The sequence below is a fragment of the Microcebus murinus genome, chromosome 2 (assembly GCF_040939455.1).
Source record: "Microcebus murinus isolate Inina chromosome 2, M.murinus_Inina_mat1.0, whole genome shotgun sequence".
NCBI classification, from domain to species: Eukaryota; Metazoa; Chordata; class Mammalia; order Primates; family Cheirogaleidae; genus Microcebus; species Microcebus murinus.
In genome coordinates this window covers 32463418-32491131 of record NC_134105.1, presented here as the reverse complement: position 1 = coordinate 32491131, position 27714 = coordinate 32463418, and the positions used below count along the sequence as shown (strand labels likewise).

Below are 27714 nucleotides of genomic sequence, written 5' to 3'. Positions count from 1 at the left end.
ACACAGAAGAATGGGAAGGAGGGAGGGGACCACCGTGCAGTGGGAACAGAGCTGTCACCACCCACCCTGGTGTCCCTCCAGCTGAGTCTCAGGTTGGGCCACTGTGGCCACCACCAACCCCTCGTAGGCCCCCTCCTGCCCCAGCTGGAGGATCTCCCAGGGGTGGGGCTCCAGAATGCACCAATGCCGGAACCTGGCTCCCTAGACTGCCCTCCCAGCCTGGGCCCTAAAGCAGGTGATTTTTCACTCCAGGGATCAATAAGGCCTAACAATCAGGATTGGATTTAACTCCATCCCTGTCTGGCCAGAGCAGGGGTTGGGCCCTGGTCGATCATGAACATTGGTCTCAAATTGCTGCTCGACAGGCGAGAAGCAAGGATTAGAGGAAATGCCAATTGCTGCTCAGCTCAGTGCTTGCGTCTAAACGCCAATTTTCTCTGGATGTGGCTGGTGCCCTGTGGATTTTGGCAGCACAGGCTGGCAGGAGAGGAGGGAGAGGGGGAGTGTCCCATGAACCCAGCCTGACCCAGGTCTTGCCCACGCTTGCACACCTGTTACTTACATAGTCCTCGGACTCCTCTGGCCGCCACTGACCGCGGGAGAGGGAGAGAAAGGGAGACAGGATGGTGAAAGCCTCTGGCCTGGAAGGGGTCTAGCCTGGAGGGAACCTGACCCAGGGAGGACAGACAGAGGGCTTGGGCCTCTGAAGTGCCCATGGGGGTAGCACCCCAGCACCCCTCCCTGCCTAGCTGAGCACCAACTGCATGTGCGAGGGCCGAGGAGCAGAGGGGGACCTGGAGGGCAGGCAGCCTGAAGGCACAGGGCCCACTGAAACTGCGGGACCAGAGAACTCAAAGCAGCTGTGTGAGGGAGAGGCTGCCTGACATGGGGTCTGGGTTCAACAGCTTCCACAGAGAGGAGGGAAGACAGCAAGGGCTGAGCGGGGTGACCACACACCCTGGGTTGCCTAGGGCAGTCCTGGCCCACGCGTGTCATCATGGTATAATTCTTCAGAGTCTCCTACTCTCAAAAATATCCCAGTTGTGACAATAAATTATATAGTCACCCTAGGCATAAGAAGTGTCCCAGAACAATAAGAGCTGTACTGTAGCTAGGGTGGACCAAGGGGCAGGCTGGGCGAACAAGATCATGAAGGCCATAAGTAAGTGCCAAGCTTGGAGCCTGGGCCTTGTGTACTAGGCACAGGGAACTACTACGCCTCTGTTCCCTCCAGGGGGTGCCTGAGAATCATGGCAGGAAGGGAAGTTTCAGAGCTGACAGTGTTGCAGGCCACTGGTGCATGTAGGTGTGCTCGCTGGAAAGGTGGAGGGACCAAAGTCTCCACTCCTAGGCTCTCTGGCAGCCAGGCACAGCACAGGGAGATGGCCCATGACACCTCTAGACTGGGGGACCTCAGAGTCCTCCAGCGCAATCACCCTCACAGGCTTGGTATGGCCTCTGCTCACTGGCCTCTGTGCTGGGTGGCCTTCCTCCTGTCCTACGAGACTCTGTCATAAAGTCATTGTAAGAAGCATGGAACAGAACATGGGGGGAGGCTATGGACAGGCCCTGAACGGCCACTTTATAGGGTATGGCTAGGGTATGGCTGGACCCACCTCTGCTTGCCTAGAGGGAAGCCCTGGGCTGTAAAACTAGACCTGGGCATGAGGTTCTCGCATGGTCCCTCTCTTGTGTCAGAGGCAGATTGAGAAAGAAGGGAAAGACAGAGGATGAAACCAAATGGAGAGAGAGGAGAAAAGAAGGGATGAGAGGAGGGGGAGGGAGAAGAGAGAAGAGAACAAGCTAGACAAAGACAAAGGCTACATGAGGTAGAGAGAAACAGAGCCCGTGAGAGGCACATAAGCAGATGGGGAGATGGAGTCAGACACCCTCAGAAACAGAGAGAAAGAGACAGACATAAGAGGAGTAGTCAGGTCTGGCTCTATACTTCTGGGGTGGGGGTAGGGGCATGTTCCATACGGTTCTTTCAGGACTGGTGGGGGCCCTGTGCTGAACAGATGGTGCTGTTGGGTGAAAAAGGATAGGTTGTGGTGTCCTTGACAGGGAAGCACAGGGGACAGCTGGGCCCTGTGGCCTAGCTGGGGACCAGGTCCCATCTGCTCTCCTACTGGGTTGGAGCAGAATGACCCAGTCCCAATGGGGCCACGGGGGCAAGCCTGCACCTTCAGTTGGCGTCCATGGAGCCTGGGCTCGAGTTTACTCCATCAGGGGATGTCTGAGGCTGAGAGCAGTGTCCCTGATCCTTTGGCCCAGCTCCCTTCCAAACCACTTGGGACCAGAAGGGGGCACCTGAAGTGGCTTCTCTGGAACCCCACTGGCTGCAGCTGTGGCCGCTGGTCCCCTAGGATGGGAGGGGCCGGAGGGAGCCCATTCCTGGGATGTTTCTGGGTGGGTGTGTGTGCTGAGGCTCCATGAGGAGCCCTCGACCTGCCCAGGAATGTAGGCGGGTGCACATGCCCGTCTCCTCTACCCCCTGGTCCCTCAGCACCAGGCAGGCGAGAAGAGGGAGAGGGCACCCTCTGGGCAGAAAGGAATTTTGCTTCAGAGGGCTGAGCCCAGCCAGAGGTGTGAGGCTGCTGTCTGTGTGGGTGGACCCACCCTTCAGCACAGCATGTAGAACATGGGGAATGTGCATGCACCCCTGCTCCCAGCCCAGGCAGGGGTGACAGGTTGGACGGGGAGATCGTGTGGGCTCTAGTGGGAGTCCAGGTTTTGCCCCCTGGGACTGGCTCAGCACTGGCCCCTGAGGGCCCCCCTCACCCCAATTCTAGTGGGGATACCTTTAGAACAGCCCACCCAGGTGTTGACTCTGCAGCAGTCTTAGGAAAAAGCTCATGACAGCAACTGCCGCCCTTTCCCAGGGGTCCAAAGGCTTGGCTTCTTAAACAAGCTCAGCCACCCCCTTGCTGGGTAATTTTGTACCATCCACATAACCTCCCAGTGTTCTAGGTTCTTCATCTCAACAGCAAATCTGTTCTCAGAATGCCCCAGGGACCTCATCCCAAGCTTACGGGCATAACCATCATCCCAGGAAAACAGCAGCACACTGGATGGGTGAGGCTGGCTGGCAGGCCTTGCCCTCGAGGGAAAACATCAGGGACTAAGCCATTCTCCTGGGGGCCAGAAGCAGTACAACACCCTGCTTGGCAATCCGTGGAGCTCTGCCAATGGCCCGGTCAGGGGTTAGACTGCATAGGAGTTCCTTCCTGTCTCCTGCTGTGAGAGGAGTGGATGCCAGCCCAGCACTGTCTAGAAGGAAGGCACGTCTCAAAAGTCCAGCCTAACCACTACCGTGAGCGTGCCGCCTGCTAAGCACAAAGGCTGAAGCCTCAGAAGGGGTAGCAATAGGAGCCTGGGGTCTGTGTGAGTACTGGTGGCTGAGCCAGAGGTAACTGCCAGGGTGGGACTGCTACCAGGGCAGATGGGGCTAGTGGAGGGTGGGCTATACAGCTTGGGCAAACCTAAGACAGAAGAAGGAGTGTTCCTGGGACCTGGCCCTAACCGCCCGGTCTCACTGCATCCCACCCCGATGCTGTAAAGCCTCTCTGGTCTCAAAACCAAGGAAAGGCAGTCACAGCACATCTGAGGGCACGTAGGAAGCAGAGACATCTGGGCCCCAAAGAGGAAGCAGTGCATGCTGTTTTCTGTTCAACCTTCCACCCCACCACCACCCAATGGCACACCTGGGCCTCAGCCAGCATGACGTCCTGGATGACAGGTGGGCCACGGGGCTCGCCATTCTCCAGCCGCACATAGGTGACCTGGTAGCCACGGATCTGGCCATGATGCTTGCTGGGGACAGGCAGCTTCCAGGAGACGTGCACAGCAGTGGAGTTCAGCGGCTCCACTTCCACCTTCCGCGGTGGCCCGCTAGGCACTGGGGGCCAAGTAGAGAAGGGAGTCAGGGCTGGCAGTGTCAGTCCTGGCTCAGGCGGGCACCACAAACTTGAGGGCCCTGCCTCTACGCCCCATGCCCCCAGGAAAGACCCTGATGCAGTTTCCTTAGATCAGCTGTCCCAGCTGAGGAACACGTAGGGCTCCCTCTGCATGCCCCGGGGAAGAGCCTAGGACTGGCCCTGCCCACCCCTCTGGCCCAAGGCTACTTCACTTGGTGGGGAAGGCAGATTGGGGGGTGGAGGTAGGGCACCAGGCCTTTGACCACCCCAAAGTCAGCACAACCTGTCCTAACTTCTTGTAGGCCCCCAAATCATGCCAATGTCCAGCCAAGGTGGAGTCTTGCTGATTCTACTTTGTGTATCTTTTGTACCAATCTTCCAGTCTCGCCCTCTCAAGCCTTAGGTGAGGCTGCTGCTTCTGCTTTAGCCTTTTAAGGCTTTGGCTGCCTTGGAGAGAGCCCCAAAGGCTGAGGTTTGGGCATTGGTTGTCCCATGAGCTATCTCCCCAGTCTGGGCCATTAAGCCTGCATCACAAAGATGAGTCTGCCTGGGCTGGTGGGAGGCACAGGCCCTGGGGTGTGTAGGGGGTGCTGTCCTAGGCAGAGTGCCCCCCACCCTGTGGTGCCACTGCCTACCGTCCTCATCGGTGCGCACCAGCACCGGGCTGCTCTCGGGGCCGGGGCCCACGTCTGTGTGTGCCCGCACCCACACCCGGTACTCCGTCCACTTCTCCAGGCCCACCAGGTCCCAGCTGGAGTGCTCGCGGCTGATGCCATCCACCACATGCCGCCTGTGGTCCTCGCCGTCCACTGCCTCGTAGGCCACGGAATACTGGGTGATAACGCCGTTGCGGCTGTCGGCCGGCGGCGGGACCCAACTTACCCGGACCGTGGTGGAGCCCGTGCTCACACATGTCACCTTCTGGGGAGGGGCTGAGGGGGCTGGGGAAGACAAATGGGGGGAAGCAGGCAGATGGAGGGTGGGGATCACAGGCATGGCGACTGAGTCAAAAAGGATCGGAGACTCACCCAGGCAGGCTACCCCTTGAGTGCTGAAGTGGCCATCCCAGGGTCCCCTCTAGGCAGCTGCTAGCACTGATGCCAGATGGCCTGACTCGCTTTGGACTACAGGCCGGCCTCTCTCCCACACACACACGCACACTGTCTCACACATATTCAGTGTCTCACACCCACGGTTGGTGTCACACATACGCTGCCTCACAGTGTCACACAATGTCTCACACACACAATGTCTTCATAGTGTCTCACACACTGTCACGTACAGTGTGTCAGTGTCTCACAGTCACTGTCTCACATACAGTGTCTCACACCCACACTCACTGTCACAGTGTCACACACAATGTCTTCCAGCATCATATAGTGTCTCACAGTCACAAACACAGCATCTCTCACACACATCGTCACACACAGTGTCTCACACACAGCATCTCACACACGTGAAGTTCTGACATAGCGTCTCTCACACACGAGGTCTCTCCCACATATATGCTATCTCACATAAAACATACATGGCACAAAAGAACACACATGAAAGCATGTGGCCACCCCACTGCCAGCCACCCACACCCATCACACACACGACCACACAGGGAGAACAGCTCCATGCTGCCATACCCACAGCTCTGCCCGCTAAGGAAGAATGGCTCCAGTGGCTCTTGGAGTGTCAGGCTGCCCTGGCCTGTGTCTGCCTGGACAGGTCTCTGTGCCTGAGCCACAAACTGGAGGCCAGACCCGAAGGAGGCCAAGGCCCTGGGGTGTAGGGAGTGCTTAGCAGAGGTGCTCTCACTGAGCACGCTCCCTAGGGTGAGGAGGCAGGCGTGTGACATTTCCAGATTCCATGTCCACTGAGACTCTGCTGCACCACATGGGCTTCCTCTCCATCTCAAGTTCTGCCCCCACCCGCTATCGGGGTGACTTGCTGGCCAAGAGCCCCACATCTCCAGGGCTTTTTCCTCCCTGCACAGCTGTGGCCACACCGTGGATATGCCACCACTGGGAATGGGCCTCTCTCCAGGACCATGGCCTCTCACCTCCACTCACAGGCCTACCATCCTGGCTCAGTGGCTCCAGCCCCTGGCACTGCACCGGCTTGTCAGCCCCTGGGGACTCCGTCCACCAACCTCGTCCTTCCCACCCTCTGTAGTCAGTTTCCACAGGCCATCACCCCACCATGCTGTCGCCAATATCCCAACCTCCCTCACCTACTGATCTCTGCGTGCTGCTGCGGGCCCACGCCAAGCCCTGGATGAACTCAAATCTTCTCCACAGCTGGCATCCTACGAACACATCCCCAGAGGCCTCACCTGGGCCTCCATGCTGCCGGCTGCTCGCTGTCCTTTGCACTCGCTCTGCCCTGGCACACGGCACCCGGCCCTCCCCCTCCACACTCCCGGGGCTTCCAGCTCCCTTTGCCTCCCTCCTCTCAGCACACAACCCCGTCTTCTGCTCATAGAGAAAACTGAGCCTTTCAACAGCAGTAACCTCCGTTGCTTGCTACCACACCCACCATCCTACCTGCAGCTGCACCAATTCTCTCCTCTCCGCCCACAAGAAGACAGTGGAGCCACCGTGCAAGGCCAGTCTACCACTACCTGCGCTCTGCCCCTCCCCCACCTCCCCAGGCCCCACTAGTTATTAATCCTTCTCTTTCCCATGGTGCCTGGTTTTTCCTGCTGTCTCTTTCCAACAGCGTTCAAACATGCTCAAGATTTTCCCACCTTAGAGATAAAATCCCACCCTCAGCCCCACAGCCCTTCTGTCTACAGTGGTCCCCTCCCTCACAGCTAAACTTCTTGGCCATGTCTGAGCTTGCTGCCTCTGCTTCCCCACCACCGTGCATGCCCCTCAGAACTCCAATCCGCTAGCACACACCACGCTGCTCCGGGCCTCCCCCACCTCACCAGATCCACCGGGCGCTCCTGACTGCCCTCAGTGGCGTCTAGTCTGCTTCTTCAAACTTTCTTCCAACCTCTAAGATGCTCCCCTCCCCTGATTTCCTCCCATCTCCAGTCTTCTTCTCAGAGTTTTGCACCTCCTGCCCTGGATGCCAGCAGCCCGCCAAACAGTGCCACATGGATGGCACAGCATTTTGAACTTGGGTATCTGACACTAGGCGCCCTCTTCACATCTGCCTCTGCCCCACTTCCTATCCTGGCTGGCACCACCCTCCTCCCAGGTTGAACACACCAGAAACAAGATTCATCTTTGTTTCCCTCTCTCCCGGGCCCCATTCCCACTCCATCACCAAGGCCTGACCAGTCGGTGACCCAGATGGCTCTCAAACCCTCCACCATCACTCACCACCTCTCCCGGGCCACCTCCTTTTGTCTAGTCTGCCTCACAGCTTCCTAACTGGTCTCCTGCTTCCTCGTGGGCCGCCCTCACTGAGGGCACTGAGCAGCCAGAGCCAGCCCTCCTGCCCTCTCTCTGCTCCAAGGCCCTGCCGGCTGTAGGGCTCTACCGGTGGCTCGGCTCTGACCACGACCACGTGCCCTCCAGCTCAGGGCCTCTGGACCTGCAGACTCCTTCCAGAGGCCGGTGTGTTGCCTGCTCCTGCTCATTCTCCCAGTTGGTTCTCGCTCTTCCTTCAGGCTTCGGGTGAGGCGCCACCTCCCCAAAGCAGCCCTCTCTGACCCCTCAGCCCAGAGGAGGCTCCTGTCCCGTCATCTCTCCACCCTGTTCATCTTTTCCACCCACTTTACACAAATGTCATTAAAAGCTTGTTTAGAGCCTGGCATGGTTGCTCACACCTATAACCCTGGCACTCTGGGAGGCTGAGGCAGGAAGACTGCTTGAAGTTCAAGACCAGCACAAGTGAAAAATAGAAAAAATTAGATGGGTGCCAGTGCCAAGTGACTGTAGTCCCAGCTGACTGGGGAGGCTGAGGCAGGAGAATCACTTGAACCTAGGCGTTTGAGGTTGCATCAAGCTGTGATTGTGATGATGCCCCTAAACTCCAGCCAGGGCAACAGAGCAAAACTCTTGTCTCCAAAGAAAAAACGTTTGCTTAGGTAATTATAGGTGTAACGTTATCTGTCTGCCCACTCAACTGCAGGATCCCCATGGGCAGAGGCCATGTCCACTGGTCATGTTGCCAGCCCCGCACTGAGCATAGGGCCTGGCCCCCCACAGGGGCAAAGCAGGTGCTTCTAGAATAAATCCATGAACACAAGGTCGCACACAGTCTCTTGACATCACTGCTAGGTACATACAGTCCCACATCATAAGGACCACTTCACAAACGTGTTTGTGGCCATGATGTGTGGTCACCATCAGATCCCATGGTGCCACCTAGCCAGTCACACCACAGCCACATTACCACACAACCTCACAGCAGTGGCGTACTGTGGCTGTGTGTGTGATCACAGGGCACCTAGCATCGCCCACAGTCACACATGCTCTCTCTCAGTCTGCCATCTGGAGGGCTACAGAGACCCACAGACACAATCACGGGGTCAGGCCAGGGTCACCCACACAGACATAGTCACGGGGGCCCCACCTGACATTCACTGGCATGCACACACAGGTGCTGCACAGCCAGGTTAGGTGTGAGCACACACCCGCTCACAGTGCCACACACACAGTCACAGCATCAGAGTCTTGGTGACACAGCAGCACAATGCCATATGGTATTCACGCAAATGGCCTCACAGACAACCGCCATGGGGCTATGGGGTCCCACACACAGACACTCAGGCAGGCTCAGTCACACGAACATATTCTCACAGACCTATCCCCAAGTGCAGGTGGCTTAGGGTGACTACACGGCTCACAGGTGATTCTCATGGAGGGGGTATGAGGAGGGGAACATGGGTGATGGGGAAGATGAGATGTGAGGCTACAGGGAGGGGAGACAGCGGCTGCCAAAGCAGCTCGGGGGGATGGCGGGCCCACCCTTTTGGATGGCCAAGTCAGCCAACGTGAGTGCAGGGGGCAATGGAGGACAGGGACAAGTCACAGACAGAACTCACCTGGGCAGGGCGGGGGCGTGGGGACAGGAGGCTGGGCAGGGAGCAGGGAGTAGCAGCCGCCTGGACACAGACTGGGGGTACTTACCTGGTCTTCTCTTGGGGTCCAGACCCAGAGCCCAGACCAGAGTCCAGCCCAGGGCTCAGCAGACCTGACCACCCGTCTGGTTAAGGAGGAAGGGTGTGCAGGGGGTGGTATGTGTGTGTCCCAGCCCAGATGTAACATACAGTGGCCTCAAAAGACACTTACTGGACTGTGCCGTGCGGGCCTCAATGGTGGGCGTGAAGACGCCCACTCCCAAATCTGAGCGGGCAGCCAGTTGGAAGCAGTACAGCGTGTCGGGCTTCAGGTCCTCTAGAGTGTAGGAGGAGGTGGGGTCGAAGGTCACCTTGTGCTGGAAGAGCAGGGAGCACTCACTCATGGACCGCTCTGACCTTAAAAGTCACTCAGAGGTTGTTCCCCAATATGGCTACAGTGTGATGCCTCCAGACTCTCCAAAGCTCAGGACTGGCTCCACACCACAAGGCCATGTGGCCCACACCACAGGTGCCTCATGGGAACCACCTAGCACATGGGGGGAGCTTCAGGACTCTGCTGGTCATGTGAGCCAGAGTCCAGGACCCCTAAGGCCAACCCAGGGACTCTATGCCCAGCACAGGGTGATGAAGGGTACAGATGCATACAGGCCATATGAGGCAGGAAGCCCCAGGGAGAAACCCTACAGGTTGTGCCCACACAAGCCACAGAATCCAGAAAAGCTGCCTGGCCTTCTCTTGGGGTCCAGACCCAGAGCCCAGACTAGAGTCCAGCCCAGGGCCCAGCAGACCTGACCACCCACCTGGCCCAGCAGACCTGACCACCCGGCCTGGGTGAGCCCGCCAGAGACCCTCAGGCCCCAGGAGGCCCCTCCACCCTGCCCTGCTTCGTGGCTCACCTGCTGGCCTTCGTCCTCTGCTGCCCAATATACCAGCTCATACTTGACGATCCGCTCCTGCGGGGGCAGCAGCCACGAGAGCTGGATCCTGGTGTCTGACTCGGCCTCGGCCTGGAAGTCCGCGGGCTGCGCAGGCACTGCAACACCCCGTGCCACGCACCGTCAGCCTGGCCAGGGCCCCAGGGCAGGGGCACCAAGGGAGGAGGCAAGGAAAGGCAGCCCCTCACCCTCACACATCCACAGAACCTCAACTGAGGCACAAATACAGAACACAGAGCACATGCAGCCCGCGCACCCCCACCTACCTCCCTGCTGTGTCTTGACCTGGATGGTGGGGCTGGGCGGGCCGTCGCCCACGGCGGTGAAAGCGAGTACACGCAGGCTGTAGGTGATGCCAGGCAGCAGGCTGCCCACGGTGGTGAGGAGCCCTGCGTCTGTGTTGTGCTTGTGCCAGGCACTCAGGGGGCGGCGGGAGTCTGGGGTATAGTAGACACGGTAGCCCCGCACCAGGCCGTTGGGCTCCTCGGGTGGCTCCCACTGCACCAGCATGGTGCTGGCGCTCAGCATGCGTGCCTGCACACGGCGTGGTGGGCTGGAGGGCGCCTGCTCCCCTGTGCGCGCCCGCACCGCCTCACTGGGTGGCCCTCGCCCAATGCTGTTCACCGCCAACACGCGGAAGGCATACTCCGAGAAAGGGCTAAGGCCACCAATGCTGTAGCGGGTGGTGGCCACGCCATCCACCTCCTGGAAGGGGCCCTCTGTGCCTGCTGCACGGTACTGGATGCCATAGTAGGACACAGGCTCTGAGTTCCCAGAGTCCCAGGTCAGGGTGACACTGGTGGCAGTCGTCTCTGTCACCACAAGATCAATGGGAGGCTTTGGTAGAGCTGGGGAAAGAACGTTAGACTCAGGACTGCCTGAGGTCAAGACCCCAGGAGCCAGCCCTAACCTTGGGGACCATCCAAGGGTACCAGGTATGGTCATCAGAGTGTGGCTGACACCCGCAGCCCATTAAAGAATGGCCTGAAAAGCTTATGGTGACCTCTGAGGGCACTCTAGTGGGGGATAGTGGCCAAGCTTGTCAGTGCCCCTGGGGCCTTGGGGCATTTAGATATTAGGACTCACTGGATCCTCCTATCCACATAACTTATCTAACAGACAGACCTAGAGGTGACATGGCCTTCAAGGTCCCATGGAGATGGAACATACCCAGGCTGGGTAGCAGGTATCTGCCTGTGCAGTGCACAGCCTACCTGTGCCCACCTGATGGTGAGTATATGTGATGGGGCGTGGGAGGAGAAGATGCTTCTTAAAGAACTGGCCCTGGGTTCCAGAGTTTCAGGAGTAGTGGGGCTGCTGGCCCCACAGACCCTGTGGCTCAGCTCAAACTGAAGTGGAGAAATCCTGGATCCACAGACAACCATTCAACAAATAATTATCAAGCATACACTAAGTGCCAGGCAATGCACTGGGGCCAGGGCCACAACGCCACACGGTCACATTTCTGCTTATCACAGAGTGTATACCTCAGTTCAAGAGAGAATCAACAAACGAGCTGAAAATAATCATGATCCTGGCACGTGCAAGGACAGCAGGAAGCAGGGTGCTGAGACGGAGAAGAATCCACAGACTCTCCTTAGATGGGGTCGTCAGGGAAGGAAAGCCTCACAGAGCCAAGGCCTAGATGGGGACATGGAGCCAACGATGGGAGGGGCCGGCAAGGAGCGAGGCGAACAGAATAGCGTATGTCCGTGCAGCTGTGCGTGCTGAGGGCAGCAGGCGAGTGGCCCTGGGAGGCCACAGCAGGGAGTCACTGAAAGGTGTTTTTCCCTTTCTTAAAGGGAATGACATGGTCCTGATCCACATTTTAAAAAGATCGCTCAAGTTGCAACATGGAGGGTGAATCAGAGGCAGGTGAGAGTGACAGCAGGGAGACCAGGAAGGAATCAGTTACATATGTGTTACACACGTATGACATACATGGGCCTGTCCCCAGGGCCTGGGGAAGAAAGAACCTGCTTCTCCCCCTTGCTATTTTAACCACATCCTTCTTGCTAGTAGGCTGTTAAAGCGAGAGTCTGGCACTATGTAGTAGTTAAGGAGGCGGGTTGTGGATTCAGACCACCCAGCCAGCGTTCAAGGCCTTGCTCTGTCATTTAGTTCTGTGTGACCTGGACAAGTGATACAGCTTCTCTGTCTTGGCTCCCTCATTTGTAACATGGGGATAACATGAGCATCTATCTTGCTTATGACACGAAGACTAAACAAAATAAACCATTCCTTCTAGCACAGTGTCTGCCGAGAAACTCAATACATGGTAGCTATTATCATTAAGGCCACTATGAACAGAAACCCTTCCATCCCTCCAAGGGCTGGTAGGACCTCAGGCTGGGGCACCTAGGAGAGGGCAGCAATCCATCAGCCATGCCTGTGCCCACAGCAGCCAGCTCATGCTCACCCTAGGATTTCCTGAAGTCCTCTGCAACAGGGAGGACAGAGGCTCCGTAAGCATCTGTCACACTCACCTTTCACTGTGACCTGGGCTGTGGCCTCGATCATGCCCAGTGAGGAGATGGCCACACAGGTGTAGTTGGCAGAACGCACGACATTGCTGAGCTCCAGCACGTTGCGGCCGACTGGCATCTCGTCCTCCTTGGTGAGCTCCTCGGCCCCCATCATCCACTTCACGTAGGGCATGGGTGCGCCCACTGCCACGCATGTCAGGTTCACACTGCCGCCTGGCATCACCTCCTGGCTGCTAGGAGGGATGGAGAAACGAGGAGCCACGCGGCGCACTGCGGGAGGAGGGAGAGAGGCACTCACAGGCCGGGCAGGACATGCAGTGCACAAAAGGGCAGGGGATCCTCATCCAGGAAGCCCCTCTTGTCAGAACCAAACCCACACTCAAAGATAGGAGGGGTGGCATCCCTGGGCCCCCGCTGGCCATCTCCCAACCCACTTTGGGGCTAGAAGTAGACCCCACACTCAGGGAATGTCTGGAATACAATGTCTTGCACAATGAGAGATCTTGCAACCAAGTTCCCATTTTACAGCCTAGGAAACTGAGGCCCAGAAGTCTCTCCTGTCTGCCTAGGGTCACATAGGGATTCAGCACAAGGTTTAGGCCTGGTCAGGACCACAACCCAGGTTGTCTTTCAGTGCCCACCCCTGTGTGCTCCTGACCGATCCCCCAGCAGGTTTCCAGGGGCACCAGTGAGAGAAATCCAGGCTCTAGGGCAGAGGTCCTTGGAGCAGGGCTGGGGCAGGGCCGCTGCAGTGGTCAGTCTAGGAATGACATAGCCACCTTGTGTGGAGTCACTACCTTCCACCCCCAGGCTGGGGCCTGAGGGGAACAGATGAGGAAAATGGCACGACCACCTGCTGGGGCCACAGCCATGCTCAAGGCACAGCTTGGGAACCAAAGAGGAGGGGCTGCCCTCAGGAGGGCTGAGTAGGGGCAAGGGGGTGGGCGGGCCAGGGTCACGTGGTCCGCGGGCAGGATGGGCATGACGATGGTAGTAACATGATGAGGGCGCTGAACAGACGGCTCTCTGTGCCAGTGAGCAAGGGTCATAAGAGAGAGGGTGGCTGTGCCTGGCCACAACCTCCTGCCTTGGACGACCCTGGCCAAAAGCCGTTCTGGACTTAGCCCAGGGTACAGCCTAGAACCAACCCCCCTCTGAAGTTGCAAGCTTGGCACAGGCACATATGCATGCAGAGGGAGGGAAGGCAGATAAGACCTAGCTACAGGCAGGCATGCTTGGAGTGCAGACGGGGCATGCAGGTGGTGGGCAGAGGCTGAGGTGTGTCCTACATGGGCACCTTTACACACAGGGCTGGAGAAGCCAGGCATTGAGGATAAGGTACCCAAGGGTACAACTGAGGGTACTGGTCTCTGAGGACTCTTGCTGGGGAGCCCAGGCATGCAGAGGACCCATGGCAACACACCAGGAACACCCCACTATGGTGCTCACACAGTCTCAAATCACAGAATCAGAGCTGGATGCAACTGCAGAGACTACCCAGTCCAACCTCTGACCTCCCTGTATGGGGTCAAAAACAAGGCTCAGAGATAAGACATTCAGCAACTCACCAAGTCCTGTTAATGCTGTTGCCTAATATATCTTTCAAACCCACTTATTTCTCTCCAAACACATGGCAACTACCACCACTGAAGTCCAAGCCACCACACCTTTCCCTCAGTAACTGCAAAGGGTTCTTCACTGGTCCTCTGCCCCCTGCCTCCACTCCTGTTACCCAGCCTTCCACAAATAGCTGGTACAAACCTCATCACATCACTTACCTGCTTAACAAGCTCCTACATGGCTCCCCAGTGGCACCTGAACCCCGCCTACAAGACCCTCCTTTCCTTAGCACTTGCTCCAACTCCTTCCACAGCCTGCCTTACTCCAGGTCCTCCAGACAGAACCCAAATGCTGGCAGTCCCTGCAGCAGGCCAGGCATGACTGGTGCCATGGGCTGGGTCTGTGTCCCCAGGCTCACTGAGGGCATCAGAGTATCTTGTGGAGATCCAGTGTTCTACCTTCTAGAATCAACACCCTCATTTTCTTTAGGGGAATCACTTCTAGCCCCACTCTTGGTAAGGGGTGTGTGTGTGTGTGACCCAGATCTGGCTAACAAGAAACAGCCTTCAGACTTTTGCAAAAACTACTAGAAAAGCAACTTTCCATCTCTACTAGGATAGCTAAGCTTCGAGGGGCTAGAGACCACTTTTCCCAACACACAGGATAAGCTGCTTGAGAACAAAGCCAACAAGAGAGGAGAGCAAAGCTAAGGACTAAGACAGACAAATGCCCAGCCAAACTATTCAAATGCCTGCATCTAGCCCTGCCCAATACCAAAGCTACTTCTGTATTTTTTATTCTTGTAATACAAGGGTTTCCTTGTTTTGCTTACACTAGTTATGAGTGGGTTTCTATCATCTGTTCTAATGCCAGGATTCTACACTGATGATGACAGAATGTCACAGACACAGTAGTTCTCATGCAGAGAACAGGTAGATCCTGGGGGCGTGGTTGGCAAGTGCCCCACGGCAACAAGGGACTCTCTGAGTACTCCCCCCCACATGGCACAAGGTAAGGCTAGGAGGCACAGACAGGACCGCTGCCCAGCCTGGTTGTGTGGGCATGCCCTGGCTCCCGAGATAGGCCTGGGGTGCAGGGGATGGGCAGACAGGCACAGACAGGTAGGTCTGTCTGCAGGCCAGGCCCAGACCTGCCAAGAAAAGGAGGGGCCCACCACAGAGGAACAGTCTTAACTGACCAGATCTCTCCTGTCCTCTCAGCCGATGGGTGCCTCAACTCCTCCTCATTCATGGGCATCAAAATAGGTTAAGGAAGGGAAACCATTCTTAAGCACCTACCAGGTCCTTCAGGAACTAACACTAAGAATAGCTTTTATTTTTCCCCTCCTCGATGCGGGAGGCAGAGAAAACTCTAGGGACTAGGGATGAGTGTGAGAGGTCAGATGCGACTGTGACCCTTGGGGTCATCCAAAACACCAGGCACTGACCCCGAAGACTCACAGGTGTACTGCATTCACCCTTTCACAAGGACACAGGGCTTCAGCCACATGCAAAGAACCCTGGAGCTCAGTTTCCTGCAGCTCAGACACATCTTCCTCATGACATGAGGGAGTCAGGGTACATCTATAGAAGAAGGGTGGGCGGAAGAGAGGCAAGGGAGGACCTCCTGGTACTCTGAGTGCCAACAGGGCGCCATGTCCTAGACCTGCCTGGACAGCACCCACCTCCAGCCATGAACAGGCAGCAGTGGCTGGTGCCTCTCTGCAGCAGCCCCAACCTTCCTCCTCCCGCTGCTACAGGCACAAGGCCTCCAAAAGCAGCAGCACTCAGTCTGGACTCAGTCTATTGACAGAAGCAACAGCAGGGAAGGAAAAACTAGAGCTGGGAAAAATGCACTTAGGGTCTAATCTCGGGCTCCAACAATGCCGGTCTATTACTGTTCCCCGTGCATCCTTAGTGCTGACATTTTATAGACAATTTCCAAAACAGGGCCCTGCCATTTCTGGATTATATTTCAGCTGTAACTTTTAAGTCTAATTATTTGCGCTGACAACCCCCTATAATAGGGCGGTGCAGAGCCCAGAGGCATCAGCATTCAATGGAGTGACAGCCTAATCGCAGGGGGAGGCAGCCCCGCAATCTGCATTCACTCCCGGAAATTTCTCTGATGAAAATAACACAACATTAAGGAGGGGATGAGGGGCAGGATCCACTGTATCAAGATAAAATAACTCTTTAATAAATAACCTCATGGCTGCCGCAGAGCAGTAATTAAATGCCGGCGCACCAGGCACACAGTTTTAAGTAAAGCTGGAAAAATGTAAGATGCAATTATCAGCACCAAACAAATTACCAGCCCGGCAAATCCCCCCCGGAATATTTAGAAACTCATTTCTGCCTTCCCGTTAAATATTTGTGTATGTGCTCATTTTTGGTGGGACCACAGGATAGGGGTGGGGTGGGGGAAGAGAAGGGATAAGGCACCAGGCAGGTGGGGGAAGGGGTGTGAGGGGAACGGCTGCGGGCAGGGCTGTCTCTGCTGATGACTGTCTTCTGGACCCTGGCAGATGCGCCTGGTCAGCGAAATGGTGTAACTGAAATGCCTCAGAGCTCAGGAGTGCATATGGACGAATGCTCAGGCTGATATGTGAGCCCAGGCTGCAGCCCTCCTCCTGCCTGGCCCCCTCTCCCTCTTGGAGGAAACTCGAGCCACAGAAGATGAAGCACAGGGAACCAGGTAGCCTGGGCCTGCTCCCTATGGCTCAGCCTGTCCTACGCTTCTGCCCTGAATCCCCAAAGCCCAGTGGACAGGTGAGCCTCCTCTGACCCCTCAGACCATGTGATACAATAATGGCCGCTAGCCCCAGCTGCAGGCCCCAGCTTTGGGGTTGGGGGTGTGGCTTCAAGGTTGAGGCTAAAAACCAAGTCCCAAATGGGACTGCTCTGGAATCGGCTTGAGGGAATTCTCTAGGAAGCTCTTCCCAATCTGCAGCTGACCCACGAGCCACTTCTAGGCTCCCACATGGGCCTTGTTAAGTTGCAGCTGACTGTTCAGTCAGTCTAGGTATAAGTAACTAGGGCCTGAATGCCCAGCAATGGGCTATGGAATGTGAGCTGGCTGGCAGCCCAAGTGAAATCCACCCTCAGAAAGACCTGGGAGCTGGCTGGGAGTCTCAGGCAGAGGGGCCTTGGGCAGGTAGGAAGACCTTAATTTAGATCTGACTGGAGAGGAGAAAGGCAACAGTGTAGGAGACGTCCTCAGTGGGCCAAGGTGACACCACTCACCCTGGTGCCATGGACACCAAGCTCCTTGAGGCAGACAGGACCTGGTTACCCCATTTATCCCTGGTGGGGACTTGGGGTGCCTCTGAGACAGGGCAGATACTGCAAGACTTTTGTCCTGTGCTGCAGAGGGAACAGTCTGGAGGGAACAGTCCACTCTAGATTAGCCTTCTCTCTTAATCTTCCAGTGGTTTTGGCCGAGCTTGGGCAAACATGGTCTCTAAATGATGGGGGTTGTAAAAGGCCCCACAGGTGCACAGAAAGCACTACAGCTCTTACACTTCTCTTTGACCATAGCTCCCCAACCATTCCTGAGCTCCACCTAGAACAGACAGCTAGCCTGCCCGGGCACAAAGGTGGGGTGCAGTTTCATGCCATGCACCATGCCTGCCCAACCGCCCCTGTAGGGAAGCCCGGCTACATGGACATGCAGACACGTGGTACATCAGGGACCCAAGCAGCAGAAACATGCAGGGCAGGGGGGCCTGCCCACCCACCCCTGGTCCTGCCTGCCCACCAGCTCAAACAACAAAGACTGGCAGGCAGGCATGGCTGGAGCAAGCCTGAGGGAGCTGACCAAGCCCGCTGGTCCCTACTGACGGGCACATCCCATCGACGGGCGAACTGTAGATGGATAAGAAGTGAAAAGGACCAACCTTCTCGCTGATCTGAGAGATGAGAGTTTGGGTTGATGGCAGAGTGCGATGAGGATGAGGAGGGAATAAAAAAAAGACAAGGAGAAACACAGAGAGAGTAAAAACAGGCCAACCTTCATCTGCCCACACAGCACGGAGACGAGACAAGACTCCTGTGCCCCCTCGCACACACACGTGCACACAGGTGCACACGGACCACGCCGCTCACAAAAGACTCAGGACTCATGGAGGACACAGTGGACAGGGCTGGGGCCCCACAGCAGGTGCCAGGAAGGCCGAGGGCAGGACCAGGAGGGCTGGAAGTGGGGCAATGGCAGGCCCCCATGCCTCACACGCACCCCATGGCTCAAACAGACCCGGTGGACTGGGCTGTGGGGTCAGGGTTCACACAGCCCACAAACCCACCAAGGTACACGAGCCACTAGAACCCCACCACCTTGAGGAAGCCCCACACCGTACAACACAGTGTGAGGAGCACGTCTGGGCACCTGTGGGAGAAAGGCCAGGAGGCACCGTCCTCATTTTAGATGGCTATGGCCCAGCAGCCAGGTCCCTATAGAGAAGAGGGAAGGTTGGGGGTTCTGGTGCAGGTAGGCCAGGCTCCATCGAGGGCAGGCTCCACCCTGGCCCCAGCAGCTGTACACCCTGAGAGCTGTGGATGGAAGGAGAGAATGAGTCACTCAGGGAGGGATTCAGACGGTGACAGAGAAAGAGGCTAGCCCACCCAGCCTGCCTGGGCCTGCTAGACTGTGGGTGGAGCTGCAGGCAACTGTGAACAAAGTCAGATGAAACTGGATGACGCATCCCTCCACGGTGCCGTGCGGACAGTGCAGTGGCTATGATTATCAAGTGCCTCCCCTGTGCCCGGCACCGTGCTGGTGCTTTACACATACTGTTCCATTAAACACAGCTGTTGCATGTCCTCAGAGAGGTGACGGGAGCCCTGAGAGTCGGGAGGACAGAAGAGGGATGTGAAGTAGACACTGAAGCCAAGTCAGATGAGGAGATGAGACCTCGGGGCCAGTGGATGCAAAGGGAGAAGGAGAGTCAGAGACAGACAGTGACACTGGCAGTGGGAGCCTGTCATCCAGAGCACTGGTTCTCACCTGGGCTATGTGCCCGCAGGCGACAGGTAGAAATGTCTGGAGACACTTTTGGTTCTCTAAGTTGGTTTGACTAGGGGGTGCTACTGGCATCTAGAGGACTAGGGATACTGCTACGCATCTTAAAACACACAGAACACCCCCCCACAACTAAGAATCACTAGTCTAAAATGTCACTAGCGCTGAGGTTAAGAAACCCTGACACCAAGTTGGATGCTGAGGCTCAGGCCCTGACACAGTTGGAACCCAGAGGGGGGGTCCCCCACCTCTGGAGGGAACAGGAGCCTGCTACGGAAGGAAGCCTCAAAGCTGCTCTACGGGTGATGGGTGGGGCCCAGGCCAGCAGGCAGGCTGGCACTGGGGTTCCACCACGGTTGTCCACCCATGAGCGGGGCTCAGGATACAACAAAGCTGGTGGCCAGCCCTGCAAAGGCTGTCCCAGAGGAGCTGAGGCTGAAGGGCCCTTAGCACTGTTGGTGGCAGAAGGCAAAGCATTTGCCAGGCATGAGATGAAGGGGTGGGGATGGGGCCTTTCAGGTGTGCAGAAGCTTAGCTAGTGAGACACTAGGGCCTGTCCTGGGCCTATAGAGCAGGTTGCTCTTAGCACAGCAAGATGTCCTGGTCCTCAGACATCAGGGCCCACAGGAATGTATGCATGTGTGTGACAACAGAAGCCAGGGTGGCTGTTACAGTCCCCTGCAAGTGTGGCTAGAACTAAAGGAACCTCACCACTTTTCCTGCCAAAAGCCATGTGAGAATGGTGCCAGGAAAGTGGATTCATGAAGAGCTGGTGGGTGTGGGGGAATGGGCCGTGGCAGGAGCCAGTCAGGGTCCTACCCAAGTCCACCATATGGAGACAGTGAGACCCATAGATAAGGATCCTCCAAGGGAATAGAGGTAAGATCTCCCTGGTCAGTGCCTGAACTGCCAGCTACAGCAGATGAGCTCAGCTTGTCTCCAAGAGACCCACTGCCTGCAGGTCTACCTAGGAAATATGCCCAAACGGCCATGCCCATGAAGTTTGGCTGGAGTTTACAGTGGCTCTGCTCGGCCTCTCCTCTCTCTGGCGCAGCCACATGCAGGTAAAGGCTGTGTGTGTGCTGAGGCCCAAAACTGCCACACTCTCAGCCCAAGAGTCTTTTGGAAGCAGTGCTCAGTCCAGAGAGCACAGCATTTGGGATGGCCGAGGTGGGAGGAGGCAGGTCTCTGAGAAGGTCATTTCAGCTGCTCCTCTCTTGGAGTGAACTCGTCAGCCCTGGGCCTGTCCGACACTCTGCCTGGAGCAGCACCGGGTGAGGGCTGTGTTGTTTACAAATCCACTCCTCTCAGTCATTTGTGAGGTTCCAGGGCTCCTGGCCTCCCTATTCTGATGCTGTTTCTGAAGACAGGCCCCAGGTCAATTCAGCTGAGCCTGGGTAAGCCAGACACCTGATGACAAGGCGGGGGTGGTGGTGGGGGGACTTCCCCATCCCATGCCTCTAACTCCTCCCAGGAAGCATCGTCAATTGTCTCTGAAGCACAATTTGGCCGTCACAAATAGCTCCTCTAGTGCTAGACTGGTCACCAAATGGGCTAGCAGCCCCTGGAATCTCTGGAGCTACCCTGTGCCCTGACGCACAGCAGCCCCTGGATAAGTGTGTGTTGGTCGACCACTTAATTCTGTCTGTCCTGACGAAGTATGTCTGACCACATGGCCCTGAAGAGAGTGACAGGCCACTGCTATTACCCTGCCCTGTGTGATGGGTGGACAGTCAGATGACACCCCTCACGAAGCCACACTAAGCACTTAGCGTGATGAAATCATCACTGCAAGGAAGTCGCATCCACTTTCCTTTACAAATCCCCTGGGAAGAGACGGTTTAAGTTTTAATGACATCCATCTGTGTAGGAGGGCTAAGTGAAGGGACAGTGAGAACAGGAGGGGCTCCCAGGCCCCTCCCCCAACTGGCACAGTGCACACCTGACCCCAGCATGTTCTCAGGAAGGGGTGAGGTGGCCAGCTTTGCTTATCCTTGGGTTGTGAACACAGCAGAGACTGGATACCCCCAATCAGTCCCCAGATCCTCTCTGCTGGATATTTGGACTTCTGAAAAGCATACAATCCACTCAGTCCCCAGCAAGGAAATCCTGGAACACAGTAAGTGCTCACCCAAGGCAACAAACCCACAGGGGCTTACAGCTGAACACAAGGGTTCTGTCTGGTGATAGAGCACAGCTGGCTCCTCCAGGAAGGCCCCAGGCAAACCTGGCCAGAGGACAGGCTCACCTGGCCTGGTCCATTCCTGAGGGCTGACTGTCAGAGTGGTCCTGAAGCCCACTGTGCTGGGGCAGGCAGAGGATGTACTAGAGGAAGGCAAGGCCAGGTGTGTACACATTTACACACAATGTGTGTGCCTACACGTGCACGCGCAGACATACACACACATATACAATGAGAAATTGGCTTGAAAGGCTCCAAACTCCCGTGGGGTTCTGGGCCCATGCAGCAGGACCTACAAGAAATACAAACACTCCCAAGAGTGGCTGCTTCCCTAAGGGCCTGAAAGGAAGGAAGGCAAAGTAGTAGCGGGCGCCAGGAGTCTGCCCAGTGGGAGCTGCTGCTGCTGCTGCTATCACTGCTGCAGAAAGAGGCGAGAAGGAGGAGAGACTGGGCCTGGTGTCGGCACCAAGGGCTCCGGGAGCATCCCCAGCAGGTGCAGCTCAGCTCCACAGTGACAGGTGTCAGGCACTGCCTGAGTCCTTACCTCGCACATACAGGTTCGCAGGGGCCGAGTAGCGTGTGCCTGCTGAGTTGGTTGCCACACACTCGTACTTGCCTTGGTCCGACTCCTCGCTGCTCTCAATCTGCAAGGCACCTGTATGGACACAAAGGAAGAGGTCAGGCAAGGCCCACGTCGAGTGTGGCCTGAACATGAGGAGGGTTCTTAATAGCAACTGTGGCTTATGTTGACCAGAAGTTGCAGCTCATCGAGGCCACACCACGGTGCCCACGCTGCTTCCAGGAAGCTCTCCTAATAGGCCCAATGGCCTCCTAGAACCCATGGTTATGCTTGGAGCACAATCCCATGCCACCCTGTAGTCTGGTTAGGCCTATCTTTGCTCTACCAGGGGTTGTACCCCAGCCCCCAACTCCACTGAGTGTCTCCCACACTCTCGCCAGTACTGCAGCCTCTTTGCCAGTGAACATCGCCATAATGTTCGGCCCCACAGCTTCACCAGACAACGCAGAGCTAGGTGTGGGGGCGGCCTGAAACTCCCAAGCACGCCATGCCCTCATCGGGCAAGAGTCTGAGAATCTGCCGCCCACCAGGAAGGAAGGGGCTTGCCCTGGGGGCTTGGTGCCCAGCAGCCTCTGCTCCCAGCACCCATCCTCCCCTTCTACTCTACCCCCACTCTGCCAGCCCCACCCATTCCGGCTCCTCTCCTCAGCCTGGTCCCGCTAAAGTGCTTCGACCCACCACGGCTCCTGCATAATTCAGGAGGCTAATGGAGGCTGTAGCTCCCACTCAGGCCAGTGCCCTGAGGGGCTGCTCTGGCCGCAGACGGACAGACAGGAGCCAGGATTAGGGGGTGGGCAGCAAAAGGACCCTTACAGAGGGTGGAGGAAACCTGGGCTTGGGGCCAGTTCTGGCAGGTCCCGGTAAGGGAACCCAAGGCGAAGGGGCAGGTGGGAGCACTTGGCTTGGCCTGCTCCCAGCCCCAGCGACAGACACTTGAAAAAAACTGCTTGTGAAAGCACACTGGGCAAGCTGTCTGTGACAGTCACACCCCCAGGCACAGGCAACACGCCCCTGCCTGGAACAATCCGACAGACAATTAAACCCACACAGGACGGTCCAACTGACAGTTAATAACCCCCACAGGACAGGCTGACAGAGAACCACCTCCTGCACGGAACAGTGGCCTGACCCTTACCGTCCCCACCCCACCCAGGGCCCAGGCTGACTGACAATCACACCCACACAGGACACAGACAGAACCTGCCGGGCCCCACCTGACTGGACAGGAGCCAGAGGAAGAGTTCTGAGCCACGCTCCCACAGCCCAGGCCCAGGGGTGGGCCCTTCCCCGCCTGGCATCCCTCTTCCACCACCTAACCCAGGGAAGCAGGAGGGCTGTGAATGCCCGGGGGCTAGGAGCTGAGGGTAAAGGAAGAGGTGAAGCCACCAATGTGGAAGGACGAAGGGCTGCCCTGTCTCCGCGGTCTTGGCCTCAGCCCTCCCCACTGGGCACCAGGGAGTGCCAGGGCCAAGTGCACATGCCAAATACCCATCTCCTGCGAGAACAGTCCTGATGGGCACTCAATAGGCCATGTTTATGGGATGGATGGACACTGTTACAGAAAATGTTCATTCAAGCAAGTGGGGGTCAGGCCCCTGACTGGTGGGGTCTGCCCTAAGTTCAGCTTGGCAGGGGAAAGGGAGACCTAGTGGCTGGTGCCACAGGCTGGGACCAGAAAGTGGTGCCTGGGTAGGATTTCTGCCTGTAGGAATAGAAGACTCTCTTGCAACCAGAGCCTAAGGCCGGTCAGGGGACCCAACACAGACCCTATGACTATCTGTACACTGACCCTCCCCCAAATCTGGAACCAACACCAAGACCCAGCAGAAGGGGCAGGAGAGAGTCAGCACAGGCTGAGTGGGTAGGTGGGGAGATCGGAGGGATGCCGGGTGAAGTGAGTCCTGTCCTCAGGGAGACAGCTGCTCTTCAAGGCCCCATCTTCTATCCTGAGCCTGCCCTGGCCCTGAACTCTGAGGGCCTAGAAATGCCCACACAGACACCAAGAGGGGTGGAGAGAAAATGATGTGAATAAAAACAGAAACCACCATTTTACAGGGCATCTGCTCTGTGCCAGACATTGTACACATCCTCCCCTTCCCCTCATGACCCTGTGGGGTGGGTGGCCCTGCTCCAACTTAAAGAGGAGGAAACACTTCTGAGAGATTAATCAGTTTCTGCAGATCACACAGGTGGTGAGTCAAACTTCAACCCGGATCTTTCTGAGTCCAGAGTCTGTGTTTTAACCTCCAGGCTGCAGGGCCCTGCTGCGTAAAAGCAGGCTGGCGGGACTCCAGGCAAACAGGTCAGGTGCTGTAGGTAGGCACAAGCATGTTTATTTCCCTGTTGTCACCCGAGCACTTAACAGGAAGTCTTAAGTGAATGTTCCTCCCAGCCCTTGCTGGGCTGAAGGGATTTAGGGGATGACCCTCAGTCCACTACAGCACAAAGCCAGGGGACTAAAGGGAAGGCCAAGTGATAATGTCCCCAAGAAAAAGGACGCTCTGAGGAAGAAAGGCAAGGCCTGGTCATGCTCCCCAACCTCACAGGAAGATCCCCATCCACAGCAGCCTGGGGACAGGCTGAGCTGCACTGCGGGAACCAACAGGGTCCCTTCTCTGGGTGGGTCTGGAAGGCCTGGGCAGCAGGGCTCGCCCATCCCGGGCGGGGCTCGGCAAGTTATCTCCACAGCTCAGACTTGCAATGAATGAGTCCACAGGAGGGGATGACGCAGAGTGGATGTGTGTGGCGGCCGGTGGTACTGGGGGCCGGAGCTGGAGATGAGGAGGCTGGAGAGGTCGGTATGGGGATGGGGAGGTGACGGACTGGACGGGATGAAGTGGAGGTGACGGCAGTGGCGTGGCGTGGCGTGATGCACGGACAGCATTCTTACCTCTGATTGGTGAACCACCTGGCGAGGTAATTTGAATGCAAATAAGATCAGAGAGAAGCATTAGTACAAAAGGAAAGAAAGCCACACAAAGCCAAATCAGATAAAATAAAACATGAGGAAGGGCCTTAGATACGTGGAGAAACTGAGGCCTGAGTTAGGCCAACGCAGGTGACGTGTGAGCAGGTGCCAGGCAGAGCCAGGCTGAGTGTGCGTGAAGCTGTGTCCCAGACCGCTGGCACTGCTGGGGCAGGGGTAGGGTGCTGGGAATCAGGAAGGTGAGACACAGCTCCTGCAGACCCACTGGCTGGGGCCAACAGAGTGGGAAGGTGAAGAAAAAGAGGTAGCAACCCCACCCTACAGGGCCAACCAAATCCCACCAGTGGGCAAGACTCCAAAATGAGGCACTTACCAAAACAAAGCAGGGCATTAAAGCAGACAAGGGAGAGGTTAAAGGGAGGGCTTGCCAGGGGCTACCACCAGACCCGGTCTCCCATAACAAACAGCGCAGTCTGCAGGGGAGTTGGTGGCAGCACGAGGTGAACTCACAACAACCACTGGCAGGGTCCCTATAAAGCCCACTCAACTCTGCTAAACGAGGTCTACTGCGCTTCCCCTTGGCCTGACTGGCGAGGGGCAGAAGGCAGTGCCCACCCTTGCCTGTTAAGCACCTCATGACCCTAGGGATTGGCAGCCCAGAGGGCCACGTGCTCATCCTCCAAATCTAGGCCTATTATGAGATCTGAGCAGGTTCCTTTCCCAACAGGTACCTCCTCTGAGGCTCAGGCCTCCTGTGCAACCACTGCCTCACCCAGAGGAGTGAGGAGCCCACCGGTGGGCCCAGCTCCAGTTCTATCCGCCCCCTTCTGGGGGGTGGGAAGTGTGCAGAGAGACCAACACTGATCACTGTCTCATCAACTTGACACCACCACCTGGAAGAATTCTCCATCTCTATGTACAAATAAGGAGACAGAGGATGAGAAGCATGTGGAGACTTGCCCAAAGCCCAAGGTCACAGAACTACATGCAAGGTGGCAGGATTGGACCAGGCTTGTCCATCCCACAGTTTCCCAGTGGCCACGGCTGCTAGTCCTGTGCTGCAGAGGGTGGGGAGAAGGCCAAGGGCCCTGGTGGAGTGTGGAGAATCTGGGAAGAATCAGCACGGTGATTCTCCAAGTGTGATCTGGAACGTTGAGGGGTTCCTGAGACCCTTTCAGGAGGCCCACAAGGTCAAAATTATTTCCATTATACTACAAAATTATTTGCCTTATTGTCTCCCAGGTACATAAAGTGGAGTTTTCCAGAGGATCCATGACGCTTGACACCACCACAGGCCAGATGCAGAAGCAGATATGAGAAGCCTTCTGCTAAGCCCCAAATTAAAGAGCTTTATAAAAATATAAAAGTGTTATTCCTCTCACTAAATTTTTTTATTTCAAAAACACATTTTTTATTTTAAAATGTTATTTATGTTAATACATAATGAGTTTCTTAATTACTTTTAAATAGATGAATAGATATTTAAAATCTCCCCAGCCTTAATATCTAATTGATAGGTAGAACACACACGAACAAAAACTCTTTGAGGTCCTCTGGTATTTACAATTAGAGGTCCTGAGACCAACAAGTTGACAGTGGCTGAACTTCTCCTGCAGTCTAGGCCAGGGCCTAGGGAGGGGTGGTGGCGGCAATACACATGGTCCAGGACTGGGACCCCTGGCTCCTGCCCTCACCTCTTCCAAAACACATCTCTGGCCCTCACAGAACAGTAATTCACTCACTAAACTAAGAAGAATTTGCCTTTTCCATTTTACAAGATGGGTGTGGGGGACTGAGGGGACCCAGGAGTCAGCATCCCCCAGGGGTGTGACTGTGTCTGTCCGAGAAGTGCCAAGAAGCTCAGGGCCATATGGAAACTGTGACCATATACTGACAGCATGCCCTCCTGGCAGACCGGCTGGCAGTGGAGCAGAGCGGGGTAGGCTGGCTCTTCCAGTCAGACCCGGGGCCAGCCCGCTATGTCGGGGGCTGCAGGCCCTCTGTGTCCCCACTGCTGAGGCCAGTAGGCCTCCTCCCACAGCCAGATGCTGCCATCTCTTCTTGAGACCCCCGAGTCTCGGACTCAGGTGTGCAGGGGGGAGGCAGAAGAGACTGCTCCCTGGATGAGCACATGGATACAGTGAGTTAGGCTGTCCCCTACCAGGCCAGGGATGGCAGTTCACAAACTCAAGCCACAGCAGGAGCACAGGAACCCTCCGCAGGGCCCCATGCAGGCTGGGTAGAGATTACAGGCCCACGACTCCTCTCAGGACCCAGCAGCAGCTTCGAGCCCCACTTGGAGGTTAGCTCCTGCTTGCTGCATGACGCTGCCTGCTCATAACTCCATTTTCACTCTCTCCAAGCTTATTCTTGTTCCTGTTGGGCCCGTCCAGTCTCAAGTTCTAATTCTCCAGAAGGCTGTTGTGGCAGCATGTCATGTCATGGCAGTGAGGGCTGCCGGGCAGAGCTCACAGCTGGGCAGCACATGCTGCCAGCTGCCTCCTGTCCAGCTCCTGCTCTGGGGGCCATGCCCTAGTTAGACGTGCTGTGGTTCAGTCACAGATGCCAGAGGAGTTCTGAGTCGTGGGGTCTGGAGAGGCTGGCACGTGCAGCTCTGAAGCCCAAGTGGGGTCCAGTTGTTTCTCAGGCCCCCTAGGTATGACGTATATGATACTAGAAGGCCCTGGCATGACCACATAGGGGAGCTCCCAGGCCCAGAGTCTCCATGAGTGACCCCAAGTGACTCCCTTAACTCAGCTATGAAGTGGGCACGATAATCACAATCTGTCCTATTTCACAGGATTGCAGGAGAATCAGCTGCAACAAAAGGCAGAAAAGTACTTTGTAAACTGTCGGTGATGCGTAAACTGTGAAGGTCCCTGTAAACAGCCAAGTGCTCGGGGGCTTAAATCCATTCCATGAAAGACTGCCCTGTAAATGTGTGTGGAACAGCCTCAGAACCCTTCTAGACAGTAATGAATAGGGCCGCTACTGGGGCCTGGTAGGCAGGGTCAGGCAGGGACTGGGGAGAGGATCCTACTCTTATTGCAGAGAGGGGGATGGCTGAGGTCCCCTAGGTGCCA

At 56.5% G+C, this 27714-nt stretch overlaps 1 protein-coding gene and 1 long non-coding RNA gene across 16 annotated transcripts in view; one reads left to right on the top strand and one right to left on the bottom strand.

The window, feature by feature from the left end:
- The window catches only part of PTPRF (protein tyrosine phosphatase receptor type F), an 87661-nt gene that overhangs the window by 21020 nt on the left and 38927 nt on the right, over positions 1 to 27714 (bottom strand). For 3 of the 15 annotated variants that reach the window (XM_075997432.1, XM_075997435.1, XM_075997442.1), the window contains exons 7-15: positions 24596 to 24613; positions 21670 to 21780; positions 12365 to 12634; positions 10145 to 10726; positions 9840 to 9976; positions 9155 to 9299; positions 4553 to 4858; positions 3705 to 3898; positions 563 to 589 (exon numbers count right to left, since the gene is read on the bottom strand). In XM_075997432.1, coding sequence (XP_075853547.1) covers positions 563 to 589; positions 3705 to 3898; positions 4553 to 4858; positions 9155 to 9299; positions 9840 to 9976; positions 10145 to 10726; positions 12365 to 12634; positions 21670 to 21780; positions 24596 to 24613 — 1790 coding nt within the window. The remainder of the gene's footprint in view (positions 1 to 562; positions 590 to 3704; positions 3899 to 4552; positions 4859 to 9154; positions 9300 to 9839; positions 9977 to 10144; positions 10727 to 12364; positions 12635 to 21669; positions 21781 to 24595; positions 24614 to 27714) is intronic. The other 12 variants (XM_075997437.1, XM_075997433.1, XM_075997446.1 and 9 more) reach the window with 7 other exon arrangements.
- On the top strand, positions 16607 to 25997 carry LOC105877424 (uncharacterized). The gene is made up of 2 exons (XR_001156961.3): positions 16607 to 16695; positions 25874 to 25997. It is a non-coding gene; the product is annotated as an uncharacterized LOC105877424 (long non-coding RNA).